Source organism: Stigmatopora argus, chromosome 6 (genome assembly GCF_051989625.1).
Source record: "Stigmatopora argus isolate UIUO_Sarg chromosome 6, RoL_Sarg_1.0, whole genome shotgun sequence".
Classification (NCBI taxonomy): Eukaryota; Metazoa; Chordata; class Actinopteri; order Syngnathiformes; family Syngnathidae; genus Stigmatopora; species Stigmatopora argus.
The window spans coordinates 439,921-459,539 of NC_135392.1; the positions used below are offsets into that span (position 1 = coordinate 439,921).

General features: G+C 48.9%; 3 protein-coding genes across 5 annotated transcripts; 1 reads left to right on the forward strand and 2 right to left on the reverse strand.

Moving 5' to 3' along the window:
* Nucleotides 1-2,484: 2,484 nt before the first annotated feature.
* On the reverse strand, nucleotides 2,485-8,679 carry mcm2 (minichromosome maintenance complex component 2). Its single transcript, XM_077602853.1, has 20 exons — nucleotides 8,592-8,679; nucleotides 7,735-7,925; nucleotides 7,491-7,663; nucleotides 7,268-7,392; nucleotides 6,431-6,569; nucleotides 6,266-6,363; nucleotides 6,084-6,205; nucleotides 5,798-6,005; nucleotides 5,588-5,722; nucleotides 5,179-5,370; nucleotides 5,011-5,104; nucleotides 4,732-4,810; nucleotides 4,487-4,658; nucleotides 4,281-4,407; nucleotides 3,727-3,839; nucleotides 3,401-3,565; nucleotides 3,221-3,295; nucleotides 2,973-3,155; nucleotides 2,728-2,883; nucleotides 2,485-2,662 (listed from the first exon to the last, which is right to left on the reverse strand). The coding sequence occupies exons 1-20, from the start codon at nucleotides 8,595-8,597 to the stop codon at nucleotides 2,552-2,554; spliced, it is 2,664 nt and encodes an 887-aa protein (XP_077458979.1). The 5' UTR covers nucleotides 8,598-8,679; the 3' UTR covers nucleotides 2,485-2,551.
* Nucleotides 8,680-9,444: 765 nt separating this feature from the next.
* LOC144075950 (delayed-rectifier potassium channel regulatory subunit KCNS1-like) lies at nucleotides 9,445-13,136 on the forward strand. 2 transcript variants are annotated; one of them, XM_077603418.1, is made up of 10 exons: nucleotides 9,445-9,590; nucleotides 9,871-10,031; nucleotides 10,098-10,231; nucleotides 11,195-11,368; nucleotides 11,438-11,609; nucleotides 11,672-11,755; nucleotides 12,147-12,308; nucleotides 12,439-12,522; nucleotides 12,604-12,696; nucleotides 12,770-13,136. In XM_077603418.1, exons 2-10 carry the CDS (start codon nucleotides 9,876-9,878, stop codon nucleotides 13,079-13,081), a joined length of 1,371 nt encoding a protein of 456 aa, XP_077459544.1. In that variant the 5' UTR covers nucleotides 9,445-9,590; nucleotides 9,871-9,875; the 3' UTR covers nucleotides 13,082-13,136. The 2 variants fall into 2 exon arrangements, with proteins under 2 accessions (XP_077459544.1, XP_077459543.1); XM_077603417.1 differs by having other exon boundaries at nucleotides 12,147-12,522.
* On the reverse strand, nucleotides 13,116-19,560 carry LOC144075951 (serine/threonine-protein kinase 4-like). 2 transcript variants are annotated; one of them, XM_077603419.1, is made up of 12 exons: nucleotides 19,399-19,560; nucleotides 19,162-19,324; nucleotides 18,671-18,751; nucleotides 18,475-18,603; nucleotides 18,202-18,316; nucleotides 17,671-17,835; nucleotides 16,505-16,672; nucleotides 16,257-16,394; nucleotides 16,061-16,177; nucleotides 15,791-15,968; nucleotides 14,687-14,820; nucleotides 13,116-14,620 (listed from the first exon to the last, which is right to left on the reverse strand). In XM_077603419.1, exons 2-12 carry the CDS (start codon nucleotides 19,203-19,205, stop codon nucleotides 14,462-14,464), a joined length of 1,428 nt encoding a protein of 475 aa, XP_077459545.1. In that variant the 5' UTR covers nucleotides 19,206-19,324; nucleotides 19,399-19,560; the 3' UTR covers nucleotides 13,116-14,461. The 2 variants fall into 2 exon arrangements, with proteins under 2 accessions (XP_077459545.1, XP_077459546.1); XM_077603420.1 differs by having other exon boundaries at nucleotides 19,162-19,544.
* Nucleotides 19,561-19,619: the final 59 nt, after the last annotated feature.

Genomic DNA, 19,619 nt, shown 5'->3' on the forward strand with positions numbered 1-19,619 from the left:
AAACTGAAGAAAGGAAATGGAATGAGATACGACGGGAGCGAAACAAATTTCCAAGTGACGTGATGAGATTTGACAAAAATCCAATTCTTCCAATAAATAACTAATAGCAGAAAAAAATCACAAAGTCGTGAATTCGCGATAAATGAAGACGCGATAATTGAGGGATTACTGTATTTTGATTTTGCACTTTTTGCGGGGATGGGGTTGCCAGGTTTTGTTTTAGCAGTTTTTATTGCAATTCTGCATTTCATGTCCACATATTTTATTTGCAGGAGTGCTTTACATTATGGCAGTTTTTCATTTTTGCCCCATTTTTTTGCATTATTTTTTCAATGGTTCTCATGGATGTTGTCAAATTTTGGTGGAATGGTCCTGAAAATGTGTATAAATAATGTAAATTGGACATCAAATGTAGGATGGGATAGATTTTAAAATATGATCATTTGTTACTTGAAAGAAAAAGGTTTTTCTTGACCCAAACGCATGAAATTTTGAACGTTTTAAGGTGAAAAGGCGAGAAACAATGCACGTGAGCAGTGTGGCCGTGGGAAAAAAAATGAAAAAGAATGTTATAAGAGGAGATGTTTGCTTGCCAATTCCCAATAAGTAAAAAGTCTTGCTCTTCCATTCAAGTGCGGCCAGCTGTTATTCTATTGTCGGAAGAACCATGTGACAAATGCAGGCTGTTCTAAACACAAGCCAGCGTCCTGCTCCATCTGCCCACCAAAAAATAAATAAATAACAAGAGCGGCCAGACATTAAAATGACGAAAGGCGATCCGCTCATCAAAGCACTTTAGTCTGCGTCTGTCCGACGTCCGCCTTTTAGAGACACTGTCTCGTCTCTGGTCTGGTCTGGTCTGGTCTGGTCTACTCTATCCCCCCGGGGACCATCTCAATCATGATGATCATTAAGAAGATTGCATACTTTTATTTAGCTCCAATTTGAACGGCATGAAAAGTGGTGGTTAAATGTCAAAATTCTTTGTCATTGTTATTAATGGACTGTCAATGAGTTGAAAAGACAACATTTATTTTAGCTCCAATTTGAACGGTATGGAAATTCATGACAAATTTAGTAGCGGTTCATGTAAAAATTGTTTGTCGCTGAAATTTGACGTCATCATAATTGACGATGACGTCATGCTCGGAGAGCTAGTTAAAATTGTCATCTCATCGCACTTTTATCCTGAAGCTCGTGTTTAATTATTTTCTCCACTTCAACCAATGTCACGTTTGCTTCATTCATTTTGAACCAAGTTGACTTTTATCCGGCAAATGTTAGCGCTGTGCTTGCTAGCTACGCTCCAAGACTTGGGGCGGACGTGGTTCGTTAGCTCGGAAGCTAAGCTAATAACATGGCAACTCGACGAGTGAGTCGGGGAATATCATTCATGACTGGGCAGGGAGGCAAAAGTAAAGAAATTCTTACCCCAAAATGCGGTCGTAAACTTGGTCACTCGTCAGGAAACTTTTTCCTCTTCATTAGTAATTGTTGAGTGGTTTCTATTAACTTGGCGATACCCAGTGTGCGCAGGTGATACTGCACCAACATCAACATCTAGAGCGGAAACTCCAAGGAAGCAGCCGGTAATCTCATGGCGCCCTCTAGTGGGCCGTATTTGCCGTTGCATGTTGTATTGTTTTTCTTTCTTTTTTTCCAGGCACTGAAAGCCACCTCAAAACGTTTATTTTCTCCCAACCATCCCACTTCCAATGGAAAAGTGTTTTGACACCGATTAATTAATGATCTGTTTATAAATGACCTCGATGATATTAATGCAAGCATATTGATGAGGCGATGCCCCAACCAACATGGCCGCCCTGAGGTGCTTATGCAATCAATTGAGAGCAGATGTCCAATCCAGCCCAAGCGGAAGGGTGGCAGCGAGTGAACGCTTGGCTCACTTGCTGTCGGACCTCCCGTTTCAAACAGATTTGACAATAGCAGCCACGGTTGAGGAAATAAGATGGACTTTGGCCTTGACAGCGCCCCGTGTGCAGTCGATTGGTCGCCGGTCTTTTGGTCGCCCCGACCGCGACAACGGGCGACCAAAAGACCGACGACAAAACAAGGTAAAACAAGACGGTCTACGCATCAATAAAAGCCAACAATGGCCATGAGCAGTTTCACTGAGCCGACATGTGAGAGTGTACAAGAGTTTGTATGTACATGCGTTGTCCCTTTAAGAAGCGATGTCAGTCAGGGTCAAGAACAAGTTCTCCAACAAAAATCAATAAAAGTCCGGGAAATTTGGAGCTTTTCTTTAGCTTAATAATTACTAGGGCATTAAGTATGACTAAATCATAATTCGCAGTTTGTATTTAGGGAATTTGAGCAACAATTTAAATGGTAATTATCTATAACCTTCCGGGCGACCAATCGACCGTGTACCACGGCGCCCCGACTAACTAATTTTCAAATGTTTTTTTATGTTTTATGCAAGCTTTGTCAACTGCAGTCAAGGAATGGAAGGACACTGGATTAGAAGAAAGACCATTTCATTTCAATGAAGAACATGTACACGTATTTACAAGTGGGCGGGGCCTCCTCAAAAGTGCTGCAGCAGCACTTTCTTCTTGGCGTCGTAGGCAAAGCGGTTGGCTTGGAACAGCTCGCTGTTGTAGAAGGCCGTCAGGTTGCGGATGTTTATCTGCCGAGCCTGCCCGAGAAAAAGCTATCATCAAGCCGGGCGGAACCAAAGATGGCCGCTCGATGACGACTCACCTTGTCCAGAAGCTCCTTCTCGGGGATCTCCACCGTATCTTCACGCGAGCCGTAGCGGTTCCTCTGGTACGACACGCGCTCGGCGATCAGTTGCTTGAGGACGAAGAGCAGCAGCTCGTTGTTGTCCTTGCGGTACGACAGGTAGCGGGAGAACGACTGCGGAGAGAAGGGCGAGGTTAGTGGGTGGAGCCCCGCCCCCCCCCCAAAAGAGCCGATCCGAGCCCCGCCCACCCCGACGGACCAACCTTGCGCATGCTCCTGACCACACTGAACTTCTGCGTGTCGATGAAGCTCTCCAGCATGACGCGGATGGCCATGTTGACGTCGTCCTCCGTCACGTAGTCGCGCAGGTGCATCTTGGCGTGCGCCTCCGCCATGCGGATCATCGACTCGATGTGGCGCACCGTGATGGGGATGCTGCCCGTGGCCTGAAATGAGCCCACGCCCGTCAGTCGCGCCATGGTTCTCGGGCGCTCGGCGCTCCCGTCCTCACCATGGATTCTTTTCGCAATTCGCCGTAAATGCGCGCCACCTTGTCCTGGTCCATCTGGTTCAGTTTGGGATGAACCTGAAAGGAAAAGAAAGTCTCAACATACGGCTTTAGTCCTGGATTTAGGATTCCATCTAAGACGGAACGCCCCAATTTGTTGTTTTGGTTTGCCACGGCGCCTACCTTGTCCTTGGCGTAGATGATGTACTTCCTGAGGAGCTCCTGAGGGACGGACTCCACGTCGGACGAGTTGGGCGGGGGGACGTCCTCATGGGTCACGCCCGCTTCCTTGTTGGCGGGGTGATGCCTGACGTGAGAGCCCACCACGAAGCGAGCCAACATCTCGTCCTGAAAACGAACGGCCGGATGTGAAAGTGGGGCGTGGTTCCTCCTGGCGGAGATGTGGGGAACTTATGGTTGCCCAGATCTCTGATTGGATGTGGACTGGACTTTTCTATTTTCTTTAGATTTGGTGATGTTTAGAGCGAAAAAAGTCACATGGAACGCACCTGCACGGCATCCACCGTATCCCGGACCACGCACAGGATGTCAAAACGCGACACGATGGGCTCCGTCAGGTCCACGTTCTCCGCGAAGGTCAAGGAGGGGTCGTACCTGCCACCTGCGAACACACGCCATATCATTTTGATATCACTTCGTGAAATAAAAAGAGTCATTCTCCATATAACGAGTCATTCCTAAAGAAAAAAAAAAACAGACTGAATCAAGGGTATGGCTTATATGCGCACAAGACTTGTTATACTCTTTTTCACCAGTAGACGTCAGCAAAGGAACATTTACTATTTGTTGTTTGCAGTAAGAAAACAACCATTACTGGATGAATTAATTAATATTCATGAGCTTTTGATTCATACAGTATCTCAGAAATACCACGTGATGATTTTTCTTAACATTTTCCCTTCAAAGTAACACATTTGTACTCCCTATTAAAACCATGAATATGGAGGTGAAAATATGGAATCATACAAGCGAGAAATTGTAAACCATTTTAGGTGGGTTGGCTCATATGCGCTTTTAAATACGGTACTCCCGGCCTACTAACCAATGGGGTTGGCGGCGGCCATGACGGTGCACCTGGCCTGCAGGGAGGTGACGATGCCCGCTTTGGAGATGGAGATGCTTTGCTGCTCCATGGCCTCGTGGATGCTGGTGCGGTCGGCGTCGTTCATCTGGGGGGAGGGGGTCAAGCAGACGTTCACTCGGGTGTTGGAGCCGGCCAATCGGTCGGTCGGCCCGGTCCCGGCGTACCTTGTCGAACTCGTCGATGAGGCAGACGCCCCGGTCGGCCAGAACCAGCGCCCCGGCCTCCAGCGTCCACTCGCGAGTGACGGGGTGCCTCTGGACGTACGCCGTCAAGCCCACCGCCGAGGCGCCTTGGCCCGTGGTGAACACGGCCCGGCTGGCCACTTTCTCCACGTACCTGCGTGGGAAAGCCGACGCCCGTTTTTTTTCCCCTCTCTTCTAACCCGGTCGATCGATCGATGGAGGCTTACTTGAGGAACTGAGACTTGGCCGTCCCGGGGTCCCCACACAGAAGGACGTTGATGTCCCCTCGAACTTTGTGTTTCCCGCCTAAAGGAAGGAAGGCGAGGACGTAAGACGGCTACAGTACGAGCAGACACTATACTCCGTCATAACTTGCTATGGGTGTTTTAAAATAGAGATGCTCCTGCCGTCTTTTGCGAGTAGAAGTACCACCCGTCGGCCACCAAATGGCCCCATTTCCACCCGACGGTCAGCAAATGAGCTCTCCCCGCCAACCATGATCTTACCGGGATTCTTGGCCTCTCCGCCGAACAAGGCCAAGGCCAGGGCTCTCTTGATGTCCTGGTGGCCGTAGATGGACGGCGCCATGCTGGCGAAAATCTGAGCAAATCATTCGAGTGGCCGTGAGAAAATATACTTGAAGATGGCCAAAAAAATCCTCCATTTAAACTCACCCTCTCTCCGACGCACTCGTCCTTGGACAGCGCCACGATGGCCTTGACGTCCTCGTCCGTCAGCTCGGCCACGGCGGCGCCTTGGTCTCGCCGCGTGATGTGATTGGCCAGGATGACGGTGGCGAAGACCGGGAAGCCGTTGGCCACGTTCAGAGCGCCGTCGTAGTTGTTGTGGTAGATGCCCGTCAGCTCCTGAAAAAACAATTTTAAAAAAACGTCACATCCATTTAAAGTGAGAGGGTGCTACCGGCCCACCCGCTTCAAACGGATTGGACGTCCAACGCCATCGACGGCCGCGTTAGAGTAGCTTATAAAGTGGAAAACTAAAAATTGGTGCGTTTCAGGAACCCGAACTAAAACTAAAGGTGCGCAGTTTTCCGTTTTGGGAAGCCATTTTTGGAGCACTCACGATTTCGTCTCCGGGCTTGCAGCTGTCCACCAGGTCGGCCAGCAGGATGGCGTCTTTGGAGCGCGGCAGGCGGCCCGCGGCCACCTTGCCGGGACTCTCCTGGATGGTGATCCTCTGGTAGTTCTGGTAGACTGTCTGGAGAAGAAGAGGAGGAGGCGGTGAGATAAAACATGAGGATGACAACACGAGGGCTGTCGGCGAGGGAGCGACCTCCTCCATGTTGATCTCAAAGGGTCCCCGGGACTGGCACTCGGGACAGGATCCCGGCTTGACCTCCTGGTTCTGGGACTGGAAAAAGGGCCCGAGGACAAACTTGCACTTGTCGCAGTTGTACTTGACCATGCCCAGCTGCGGCAGCACGCCGGTGCAGCAGCTCACCACCCCGCTGGTGCGGATCAGTTGGTTCAGGTGGAGCTGCCTTCATTCCCCCAAAAAAGAAAAAAAAAATCATACGTATATAGAAAGAAGCATTTTTCAAATGAAGAAAAGAAGGTACCTGAGCGCGCGAATCTCCTCCACCAGCGGCAGGTTGCAGATGCGCACGTGGATGTCGTGGGCGATGCGCTCGTACTTGGGGTACATGGCCAACACCACGCCTTTGGCCGCCTCGTCAAACACCTGAGGGCCAAAAAAGGACGGCGTTGGGCCACGCTCTCGTCTCTGCTAGACTCCTCCCACCTTCAACATCTCCAGGGGCGCTTCAGGAAGGAAGTAAGCCAGCACGTGCTCGCGGGCCGCCAGGTCTTCGTAGTTGACCACCAAGCTCTCCTTGTTCTCTGCGGGAAAAGGTTTGACGTCGACGTTAGCCCGTAGCGTGCTAAACAAACGGGACGCGCGGCGCACCTTTGCACATGTCGCCGATCTTCTCCTTGAACACGTTGTGACCGTTTTCGTCCACGTGCGTGCGCAAGAAGTTCTTGAAGCGGTTGTAGATCTCCAGGCGGGGGGCCGGCATGGACACCCACTCCCTCACCGTGTGACCCTGAGCAGAAGAGGGCCGACGTGTCAAAAAAAGGAGAGCGGGTGGTCCGGGGGTGGAGATTAGCGTGTCGGCCTGACAGTAGGAATCCTGGGTTCAAATCTATGATCGATTGGTCGTTTGTGTACTTGTGCCCTGCGATTGGCTGGCCACCCATTTAGGGTTTCCCCCGCCTATGGCCCGAAGTCGGCTGGGATAGGCTCCAGCAGAAAATGAGGACTTTGATGGATTTGTGGGTGATGATGACGCGAGTACGTTGTAAAATGGCTAAATAAAGCACAACCGAACTCAGTTTTCCTTCCGTTGCCTTTTTAAAAACATGTTTTTAGCATGTGGGTGTAGCGTGAAAGAACTATAAATCCCAGCAGTCACTGCGCACCGGAAACCGGAAAAAGAGTTTGGTGCTGCTTCCGGTAGCCAGCGCTATTCGGTTAGATATTCATATATAATATATAACATATATGCGTCTAAAAAACGGTGCGTCCTTTGTGTGTTTAAAAATACAGAAATAGCACTCGTTACTGACACTGTGGCTAAAAATACGATGCGCCATAATGTCGTGAAAATACGGTACATTATTTTTGGTGGTCTAACAATAAGGGCAGGGATAGGATCGCTATCGACAAAACATATTTTGAGGAAAAAGAAAAAATCGGATCGAAGTAGGTTAAAAACGCTTTGGGACATTCACGCCGACTCACCTTCATGTCCTCCAGGTTCTCGATGCTCTCGATCATCTCGTCTTCGTCTCCCTCGCCCTCGGCCGCCCGCTCGGCCAGCCGCCGTCGCCGCGCCGCCGGACGCTCGTCGTCCTCGTCGTCGCTGTCTGGAGATGGCAAACGCCGTGGCGACTCGTTAGCTTGAACTCACGGTTTGGTATATTTTGTTTTGAGGAGAAAAAATGTCCATCTCCGAAGGTCTGACCGTAAAGGAGGCCTCTCCTGAGGCGGCCGCTGAAGCCCCGCTCGCGATCCCGCCGCCTCATGGCCTCTTCGGCGGCCGCCCGCGCCCCAGGAGACAGCTCGGACAGGTCGTCCTCGTCCAGGTCCAGGCCCTCGGCCTCGTAGCGGTCCAGCGCCGGGATGGCCCGGTAGTCCCTGCGGCGTGGGAACACGTGTAAGGACGGCCGTCCGCCTCGACGACAAGAAGACAGCGGCTTCTCCCCGACCTCTCCATGCCGTCCCCGATCAGCTCCTCGCCGTCGCCGCCTTCGTCCTCCTCCATCGGGAGCGAGTCGCCCAGGAGGCCTTCGGACTCATCCTCGAAGGGGGGCAGGTCTCTCCCGGGACTGGAGGTCAGGTCGCCCCTCCTGGACACCGGTTCGGGGCTGCTGGCCAAGGGCTGCGACTCGGACGAATCCTGACCACGACACACGCTCTCAAATTAAAGTCTGGATAGCTTCCGTGTAATGTAGACTCATTTCTTTTTTCATTCTTGCAATGTCACGAAACTCAAATTTTCAACTCTCTATCGATAGTAAAGAATAAAAGAGTCAAATTTGACCAAACATAAATAAAAACCCCAATGTTTAATTTATCTTTTTGTTAAACTCAGTTTCTCTATTGTCAGTCATTGTCTGGCAAAATATCGTTTACCGAAACCCAACTGCGCATGCGCAGTAATTACAGGAAAGTGACATTCAAGTGCCCGAAAATAGACAGGACTTTTTGTTTACATATATCGATTTATGGGTTTTCTTCCAGAATTCTCAAATTTGGCTAAAATGACAAGTTCGTCTGTCAGGTGTTTAAAAGACCGAAATATCACAACGTTGTCATACTTTTTCCAACTCATTATTCTGAGAATAATCTAGGTTTGTACTGGAATTCGTACTGAAAAAAGGGGCACCTTTAGTTTTATTTGCTAATCGTAGCAGGCGCTAACAACTCAAAGTTTACGCCTTTATCATGTCGGCAACTTTCTAACTCCGCACGCCGACAAATGTTGACATGAAAGGTCGACAAAGTCAACATTTATCAAGCTCCTGCGACCAAAACGAATAGCAAAGACGGCAAGAAAACTCACCTCCATTGTTCGTGATTTGGGGTCAGATGTGTTGCTTAGGGAAGTCTGCCTGAGAACTCCTGACTTTCCCGCCAGACGTGGTCACGGGGTACACGAAGCCCGCGAACTCTCATGAATATCCAAAATAGAAGTGACGTTGTGACTTCCAATTGGTCGAGCTCAGCGCAAGGGGACAGTCCATGTTACAGTCCGGTGAGCGAATAAGGACCACTGTTATCGCTTGTCGGCCATTTTGTGCCAGAGCTATTTGTAACGTGTATAGTGCTTTTAACTACACCGAATCATAATTATATTATTACGGTTTGTTATGAACAGAATCTTTTGACAAAACGTCAAAAATATTGCCGAGTTGGGGCAATTTAAGTAGAGAAAATGACTCAACTTAAGTTTGCTGCAATAGACCCCGCCTGAGAAGTGAAGTGTACTGCTTTAAAATGGCCGCCTACATGCAATATTTATGGGGTCTGTTGCCAATAGACGGACATACGCATGCGCACAACTTTGACAGACGTCATGAACGCCGCCTTAAAATAAATGGTATGATGAAATTTGATGTATATACCTCTATAAATGCATGCACGAATGCATATTTTAAAAAATCAATTCCAGATTGACATCATGACTTGCAGGATTTTGACTTAAATCACTAGCCTTAGTTAGTTAACTTTGAAATTATTTTATTTACTTTTTTTTCGATCCTACAAGTGCACTTCACATGAGAAAACCATTAGGATTTAAAAATGATAATAATAATAAGCATGTTTTAAAAAGTGCACTAAACGGTCACTGGGTCACGTGAAATCTCGGCTCCCTCCGGAAAGTGCCGGAAAAAGCCGAAGACTCCCAAGTAGAAAAGAGCACACAGACGCACACACACACAGCAGACGAGCAGCAAGGTGCACGTTTGATTGACTTCTCGTCATTTAAAAACGTTGCGTCATCTTTTTTTAGACTTGCCCAGGTGAGCAGAGCGTGACGTCAGGACACATTTGGCAAAAGGTGAGAAAATTGTTTTCGATTAACCGTGTCATACCTAAAACATCAAGAAGAATACGATTTACATAGGTTAGAATGTGGATGAAGTTTTGTTTACATCATTTGTGGACAAGTTTACAATGTTTCCTGTCATATTTCCCATGTTATTTATAGTAGTCATATTTTGTATGATGTTTAGACATTTGGACAAGTTTACACTTTGTGTGACGCTTACAATCATGTGTACGACATTTAGCGTCATCCTGACGATATTGATGGCGATTTTTTTTCTTCCCACGATAAGCGAGCATGGTGACGAAGCGTCGCCAGGGGGCGCGCGAGAGTCTGGTGCGCGTGAACGTGGGCGGCCTGAGGCGCACCCTCCGCTGCGGCACCCTCACCAAATTCCCGGACACCAGGTTGGGAAAACTGTTGGATTGCCGTTCGGAGGAGGACGTACTACAGGTCGGTAGCGCCGGAAAGATTCCCAAATATCGAGGAACTAAGCGGCGACTCTGGCGCCCCCTGCAGGTGTGCGACGACTACGACGCGCAGCGGCAGGAGTTTTACTTTGACCGCAATCCCGGCTTGTTCCGTTACGTGCTTCACTTCTACCGAACGGGAAAACTTCATGTCACGGAACAGCACTGCGTTTTCTCCTTCAGGTGCCGATGACAGTAATCCCTCCTTTGAATTTAATTATTTTTAAAAATGTAAATTCATTTTCATGTGAAAATCCATGCTGAAACTTGGCGATTTTTCGATGATCCCGGCCATTTCTGGTCTACATTAACCGCGATATTTGAGGGATTACTGTAGTCCGATTTTCCAAACTTTGATCCCTCACTCAAAAATATATTCTATTTTATAAGGATTGTTTGGGGCCAAAAGCATCTCTCATTTCTAATTGTAAATGATCCAAAATGAACAGGAAGTGACCCAAAATGAACAGGAAGTGACCCAAAATGAACAGGTAGTGACCCAAAATGAACAAGAAGTGACCCAAAATGAAGAGGAAGTGACCCAAAATGAAGAGGAAGTGACCCAAAATGAAGAGGAAGTGACCCAAAATGAAGAGGAAGTGACCCAAAATGAAGAGGAAGTGACCCAAAATGAACAGGAAGTGATCCAAAATGAAGAGGAAGTGATCCAAACTGAAGAGGAAGTGATCCAAAATGAAGAGGAAGTGATCCAAAATGAAGAGGAAGTGATCCAAAATGAAGAGGAAGTGATCCAAAATGAACAGGAAGTGATCCAAAATTAACAGGAAGTGACCCAAAATTAACAGGAAGTGGCCCAAAATTTGACAGGCGATCAATGGCTGCTAAATTGCCTGACCCAATCTATGACTGGTTGTCCTTTGTTTCCTTGTGCGTTGCGATTGGCTGGCTGGTGGCCGTAGTTAGCTGGGATAGGCTCCAGCACCCCCTGTGACCGTCGTGAAGCTCAGCGGTTGGTTCAGAAAAATAATTCCTGAGCTAATTCTATAGCGACGACCTCCATCTAAGTTGCGAAATGCAACAGAATGTAGGCTAAACTCCGGATTCTTGTTTGGGCCATGTGCAATGAGATTGACAAGTGAGCGACAGTTTGGACACCCCGGCCGGCGCTAACAGTTCCAATCGCAGCCAGGAGATGGAGTACTGGGGTATCGGCGACTTCTTTCTGGACTCCTGCTGCCGTTTTCGCTACCACGAGCGCAAGATGGGGAGCCGGCGCCGGGCCAGCTGGGACGACGACGACGACGAGGAGCGGCTGGACGGCAGAGACTACTTGCGTGACGACGTCCGACGGCTGCACGCGTGAGAAGTCCCGTTCTTTCGCCCGCCGCCAGAGCAAGCGGCGCTCTGACGCCCGCAGTCTTTTGGCAGGGAGCTGCGCCACTTGGCCCGCCTGCCTTACGGCGCCGCTCGCCAACGTCTGTGGCTGACGCTGGAGAACCCCGGCTACTCGCTTCCCGGCAAGGTGTTCAGCGCGGTCGCCGTGGGCGTCCTGCTGGCCTCCCTCGCCGCCACCTGCGTGGAGAGCGTGCCGGACTACCAGGTGCGCCCCCTGGCGGAGGACCGAGCCCACGCCCTTTTGACCGTCGTCCCCCGGCCTCGCAGACGCTGGACGGCGACGGCAAGGCGCTGCGGGATCCCGCCGTGGACGCCGTGGAAGCGTTCAGCACCTGCTGGTTCACCCTGGAGGTATGTGCGTTCTTCTGCTTTTAATTGAAGTTAAGGTTCGCTCGGTGCCGGCCTTCCCGGTCCCGACGGCCCGGACCTCTCGTGTCATCCCTGGCGGTAAATGTTCGATGTTTTGACACGAATCCAACGATTTTTGATGGAGAAATCGGGTCGTCGTGACTGAATTTGAATGAAAATGCAGAACTTTGCCCCCTCCAACATGGCCGCCACCCTTGAGGTGGAGTCAGTTCGCTCCATTTGGGACTGTGCCGGCAATCGACACGACAAGTTCATGAATTTAGCAGACGTCCAATCCGTCGTGGGTTCCTTCGCCACCTTGACTTTGGCGGCCATCTTGGTTGGGGCAAGAGGCCCTTTCGCCGCAACTGATCGGGCGGGCCCCACCGGACAGGTGGCGCTTCGCTTCCTGTCGGCCCCCGACAGGAAACGCTTCTTCCTCCAACCGCTCAACGCCATCGACGCCGCGTCCGTTCTCCCCGTCTACGTGACGCTCCTCTGCGACTGGACGTTGGGCGCCCGGTCGGAGCGGGGATTGACGGGACGCGTACTGCAGGTGCCCGCCGCCCTTCCCCCCCCCCTGGCTTCTTTCCTCCTACTCGTTCTCCCGCCCTCACTTTCTCTTGCTCTCTTTCATCCCCCCGCCCACTTTTGTCCCGGACTCCTCCTCCCTTGGCGCCTCGGAGGTGTTCCGCCTCTCGCGGGTCTTCCGGGTGCTGAAGCTGGCCCGACACTCCACGGGACTGCGCTCGCTGGGGGCCACCCTGAGGGTGAGTCGGCACAGCCCCACCCCCCTCCCCCCGGGAAGCCCCGCCCCCTAGTGAACCGAACCGCCGTCCGTCCCTTTGCAGCACAGCTACCGGGAGGTGGGCATCCTGCTGCTCTACCTGGCCGTGGGCGTGTCCGTCTTTTCCGACATGGCCTACACCGCCGAGTACCAGGAAGTGAGGAAGTCCCCCAGGCCAATCGTGTCTTTCCCCTGACGGGGGAAAAAAAGCCCATTTTTTTTGTTTGCAGGCAGAGGGATTGGACACCATCCCGGCATGCTGGTGGTGGGGCACGGTGAGCATGACCACGGTGGGCTACGGCGACGCCGTGCCGGTGACGGCGGGCGGCAAGCTGGCGGCCGGCGGCTGCATCCTGGGCGGCACCCTGTTGGTGGCGCTGCCCATCGCGCTCATCTTCAACAAGTTCTCCCACTTTTACCGGCGCCAGACGGCGCTGGAGGCGTCCGTCCGACACCGCGGCGATGGGGCGGACGGCCACCGGGGCGGCGCCGTCAACCGGGGGTACCTGGAAGAGGGCGCCGCCCACTCGGCGACACCCTAAAAATCCCCAATTTGCAATAAAAGCACGTGGAAGCCTTTGTTTCCCTTCATCTTTATTTTCTCTAAAAGGACAAAAGAGCATGTTAAAAAGGGAAGGTCATCCCGTTTATGGAAAAAAAATCATATAAATTCATCTTTTTGACATCCAGTGCTTTCGACTCATGTTCCCTTTTTAAAAAAGAAAAAAAAAGGCAACCGTTAACTCATTGGCGGCCGGCGTAAGATGGCCAAACTAGAAAAATGTAAATAATAACATTGAGATTTTCCCCTTTAACATAACATTTAAAAAAAATGAAAATCATAAATGGAAAAAACAAATATTCACAATTTTTCCTTATTCCATATTGTGAACAAATAAAAAAATCTGCTATTAAAATTTTTGGGGAAGATTTTCCAACCCATTTTATAAAAAAAAGGAAAATAAATTTAAAAAATAGACAATATTTCTCAAGGTTTTTAAAAATCAAAAGAATATCTTCCGTTTTTTGTCTATAAAAAATGTATGATTCAAATGGATTAAAAAAAGAAAGAAGGATTTTTGCGGCAACCAATGAGTTAACCAGCAGTTTGACCCTGACGAGTGAAAAGGTCACGCATCCAAACAACAACAAAAAAGCAATAAACGCAGTAGTCATTTAGCAAAAAGTTTAAACAACAAAAAATGCATAAAGCTTCCAAAATAGTGCGCAAAAATAAGTCAAAAATACAAAGCTGGGGTCTCCATTGACCCCAAAAATGAGATATTTAGCACAAATGCCAAAAGTGAGGTATGCCGACGACAACGCCCAAAAAATCCTGACGCGCAAGCGCTACGTTATTCCAATTTGTCACCACAAAATCCAATTTTCTTTATGAAAAAAATAAATAAATAAAAAATGGGGGCCACAAAGTACCATGTTTTGTATTGCCACAAAATATCCGACAAAGCGTGACATCACCACGGATAAAAAGAATTTTTCGTGAGGACAAAAAAACTACCAGCTCGAGACAAAAAAATGCATCAATTAATTTGTGGTCCCCAAATAAACATTTAGGGCTACGTAAAAGTACGTTTTGGACAAAGGGAATTGTGACATTTCACTCAATTGTGGCTACAAAAAAGTGACAAAAATATTCATTTGTGGCTACAAAAAAAGTACATTTTGGGCAAAAATAACAATTTTCAACTTATGTTCATTTGTGACGACAAAAAGCACATTTTGAACCAAAAATAATGTGATATGTATTTGTGGTCAAACCAAGACTGCTGTGCTCAAAGTAGCATCTGATGAACTATTATTGGCAGTGAAGATTCTTTTGTTTTGCAGCATGGAAAAAATGAGCTTTTTTGGGCCTTTGTGCTTTGCCACGCACGCACCTTCTGGCGGCGGAGTGGGCGGGGTCACAAGTCGCGTTGCCGCCGCTTCTTGGCCTCGATGGCGTCCAGGATGGGCTTCCGCTTGGCTCGGTAGCGCTGCCGGATCTCCTCCAGTTCTCGCTCCATCTGCGGGTCCAGGGCGGCCAATCGGGCGCGCAGGTCGTCCGCCGACCACGTGCTCACCTGCGGATTTTAGCGCCGCCCTGGCGGTCAGAACGGATTGGACGGCGACGACGAAATGCCACTTACCGAGCGGAGGTCGTCTTCCGACGGGACTTTGGACTCTTGGCTTCCGTTTTGAGGGGCGAGCAGGTTCTCTTTCTCCTTCTGCTCAAAATATTCCAAGAAAGACGGTTTGGACGGCGGCGAGTCCTCCTCCGTTCCTATCGGGAAAAACATGGAAGACCATGAAACTAGAACTGATTGGATATAGTGCAAATTTAAAAAAATGTATTAAAAAAAATTGCAGAAAATTAAAAAAATATCATTAAATGTAATACGAAAAATTGAAATTTAAAAAAAATATTAGAAGAGGACCTAAAAACAAATCATGATATTAGAAAATTAAAACTTGAATTTCCATATGTATATAAATTTTATACAAAGAAAAGGTACATTTCGTATAAGAGCAAATTAAAAGCTTATCATTTTTTTCTAATTAAGACAAAAAAATGAAAAATGGCTTGGATGTGACACAGGATTTGATTTCTATTGGATAAAAATAATAAAAATTCAATTTTATTAGGATTAGCCAAAAAAAAGTTCGACTTACAAAAATCCAGCGAACCGAAACACTAAAAAAGCTAAATTCTTAAAATGTTGTTTTTCACAAAGATAAGAAAAGATAAATATTTGGAGCGAGGAGAAGGTCGGTCGGGTCTCGACTTTACACTTTTTTTTCTGAGCCTGACGGGAAATGGCGGCGCCGCAACGGCAACCCGAGCCGGTCGTCGATACGCGCCCGCTATTTCGGGAGCCGCTTTCCGTTTTACGCTTGAAACTGGAAACGTTGCTTTTAGGGCGCTTGATCGTCCCTCCGCTCGCACGTCAATAGCCACGCCCCTCCCTCATTTAATAGCGCGCCGCATCCATAATTGATGCTTTCCAAGCACCCTTGACTCGTACAAGTGCCGTTTTTGCGACTGTCAATGGGCAAAGGCGCCCTCCGGTGGACGCTCAAAGAAGTGCACCATAGATTCGCGATCACTGCTGCCGCCTTCCCACTTTTTTTTCAACGCCTGTTCACTCACTGCCGGATGCTGTGGACGTCTATTGACGTCAACGGAAGCCACTTTCCTTGGACTGGCTTTTTTTTTTAAATATAAAAAATGTAGAATTGTTTGAAAAGCCTACTTTTCATGGTGCCCGCCTCGTCGTCGTTGTCTTCGTCGTCCGAGTTGATGATCATGGTCCCCAGCTGCGAGCGCACGGTCCCCGTCCGGTCGTCGTCGGGTCGGACGGAACGCACCGTGGCTGAGTCGCTGTCGGGCGCCGCCCTCACCATGGTGCCTTGGTCCACCTCATCTTCTTCCTAAAAAGTAGTTTTCGGCCTTATTACGCTTTTACCCCGATCCATATATATATAAAATTTGGGGGGTCGAAAAAGGTTAACATTTAGCTTACGGAATTGTCCTCGTTGTCCTCTTGCTCCGCCTCCTGCCGTTTAGCTTTGATGTCCATGGCGTCGCCGATGAGCGCTCGGAGGATGCTGGCGGGCTTGGCCGCCTTCACGAAAGCGTGCTGACCAAAAACACAAAAGAAAACCAAGTCCAGGTTTTTGATTTTGACTTTTTTCGAGGGATTCGGCCCAGCGGCACACCTGCAGGAGTTGCGTGGCCGTGGCCCTGTTCTCCGGGTTCTTCACCAAGCACTGGCTGACAAAATCGCGGAATTGCGGCGACCACGCGTCTGGCTTGCGCAAGCTAGGCGGGGGGTTGCTGGGGATCATGAAGATGGCCTGCAGGGGGTGACAAGGGATTCGCACCGGTTAACCACGGTACCCCTCCTAAAGAAGCGACCGTGCAAAATGGCCGTGCGCGGCGGCGGGGTGTTTATGCGAAGGCGTACCCTCATGGGATGGATGTCGGCGTAGGGCGGTTTCCCCTCGGCCATCTCCACGGCGGTGATGCCCAGCGACCAGATGTCGGCCACGCAGTTGTAGCCCATCTCCTGGATGACTTCAGGGGCCATCCAGAAGGGCGTCCCGATCACCGTGTTCCTCTTGGCCATGGTGTCCTGCCACCGGGAACAAAAATCAAAAGGAAATAAGATCCGCTTTTCAATCGTGTATTTTACGCACTGGATTATAAGGCGCACCTTCAACCAATGGCCTATCTCAAAATATATAAAACGCAGTAGTAATAGTAGTACCGTATTTTCACGACTATAAGGCGCACATAAGTCTTATTTTTTTCTCCAAAATAGACAGGGCGCCTAATAATCCAGTGCGCTTTATATATGGACCAATACTAAAATTGTTATCACGATAAGATAAGATGAATCAGTTGATAGGGTACACCGACTCTACTATTTTCCCGTAGACAAAGTACTGCGCAGTGACTGCTGGGGTATGTAGTAGTTCTTTTGTCAATACACCCAATGGATTGTGGCCTGTATACATCGACATCAATACAGCTTGACAAAGCATGGGAAGCACCGTTGGAAAAGTTACGCTAGCTACCAGCTAGCTACTATTGGCGAATGGATTGTGGCCGCCTGGACGAACGTATAAAACTCATCGTTTTCGATGACTCATTTGGACAATTGTTCAATTCAGACACAGAAAATGAGGACTTTGATGGATTTGTGGGTGATGATGACGTGAGTAAGTTGTAAAATGGCTAAATAAAGTACAACCCAACTCAGTTTTCCTTCCGTTGCCTTTTTAAAAACGTGTTTTAAGCGTGTGGGTGTAGCGTGAAAGAACTATAAATCCCAGCAGTCACTGCGCACCGGAACCCGGAAATAAGCTGCTTCCGGTAGCCAGCGCTATTGCGGTTAGATATTCATATATAATATATAACATATATGCGTCTAAAAACGGTGCGTCCTTTGTGTGTTTAAAATACAGAAATAGCACTCGTTACTGACACTGCGGCTAAAAATACGATGCACCATAGTCGTGAAAATACGGTAAGTTGTGTTTGGCCCATTGTTCTCCATTTGACTATTTTGACTTGAAGGTATGTTTGTTCTTGGTTTCTGATCAAATTCCCCCCAAAAATGGCGCTCACCGTCAGCTGTCCGGCCACGCCAAAATCGGCCAGTTTGGCTTGTCCCTCGGCGTTGAGCAGGATGTTTCCCGCTTTGATGTCCCGGTGGATTTTCCTCATGAAGTGAAGGTATTCCAGACCCTTCAGCGTGGACTGCAGGATGCTGGCCATCTCGTCTTCCGTCAACTACACGCACAAAAAAACAGGACCGCACGGTTACCCGCAGGAAGTGACAGGAAAATACCCGAATATAAACAGGAAATGATGCACAATCTACAGGGAGTGTCCCCAAAATGGGCAGGAAATGACCCCAAAATTCACAGTAACCTGGAAATACCCGCAAATCAACAGGACTTGACCAGAGAACAGGAAGTGAGATGGAGATACCCCAAAATCTACAGGAAGTGACCCGTAAGCAAACTAAAACTAACAAAAAAGTGAGCCAAAATGGACTTAGCACGTGCCATTAGCAACAATAGCGGTCTAATTCATTTAAAATAGGAAGGACTGGGAATTTTTAGAGACAAAAGTTAACGAGACTGTGAGCATCACCGTCTTGTTGCGTAGGCGTATGATGTCGGAGACGGAACCCGCGCCGCAGTATTCCATAACAATCCACAGGTCGCTGTTCTTGAAGTAGCTGCCGTAGTAGCGCACCACGTGGGGACTGAAAAAAGAACACATTTTAGATTAGGAACACAAAAGTGTTAGGAACAAGGTGGGATTGTTTTTCATAGAAAATCTCTTACAGCATGTGTGTGTATTAAAAAACGTTTTACATTATAATTTCATTTTGGAAGGAATATGATTGTTATAAAGAGTGACCTGTTGCACTGCTGCATGATGGAGATCTCTTTGATGATCTCCTGCAGGTCCGATTCCACGGGAACCTGCTTGATGGCCACGATCTCCCCCGTCTCTCGATAGTTAGCCTTGAAGACGCTGCCGTAGGACCTGAACACACGGGACCTTGAAAAAAACGGAAGTCCACTCGGTCCCATCGCAGAGAGCGGGAATTCACCCTTCGCCCAGCTTCTCCAGCACATCGAAGACTTCTTCCGGCTGCTTGGTCAAGCTTTCCTCGCTCAGTTTCTTGAGCTGCCTGAAGCGAACGAAAACACAAGTCTGTCAATATGGCGGCCAATGGGTCACGCGTGGCGGTTCCATCCCATGAAAAGTCAGTTGTCCATTGGAAAATAATCGTGTGAGCATGAGATAAAAATGTGTTGGAAAGATACAAAATATAATAATAAAATACATTTTAATCAATAACTAAAAAGGTGGAGACATAAAAAACCAGAGTACCTACCATTCAGCACGGTTATATTTTCTTGTTATTAAAAAATGTCTGTTTAAACACGATTAACTAGTTCGTGGCAGTCCGAATCTATCGTAAACCGAACGTTATCTTGAGTAGAGCGCCACTGTGCGGACGACGACGCAATTTTCGGAAGCATTTCCCCCCACGGTGGTTAAAGAGACACGACGAAGAGGCAGGAAGTCGAATTTTACCTGCGAGGGTGACTCCTCATCTGCACTTTGTCTTGGTTCTCCATGTTCGAAGGCCCAGCGGCTCCCGGGCTGGTCGAAGGCCGCTGTTCAGAGGCGCTTACCCGGCCCCGCCGAGCCGAGCGTCCGCAACCTGCCGCTCGCTACGTGGCTAACGGCTAGCGCGCTAGCGAAAGGACTTGTCAGTCGCTTCCGACCGCTCGCGAAAGGGGAATAAATGAACAAAGGCGGCCCTCTTACTCGTCATATTTTCAGGCGAGCCGCGGGCGACGTCGCCCTCGGTCGCGGGACATCTTCGTCCCGGTTCCGGACAACTTTGGACTTTTTTGCGGCGGCAGAGTCTTAGGCGAAGGAGGGGGAGCAAACAAGGAAGTAGGCTAGGTGACGAAGAAGAACGAAGGCGAACGAATGCGCGCGAAGAAGAAACGCAGAAGCGGGAAGGAGTCGAGCTAGCTATCACA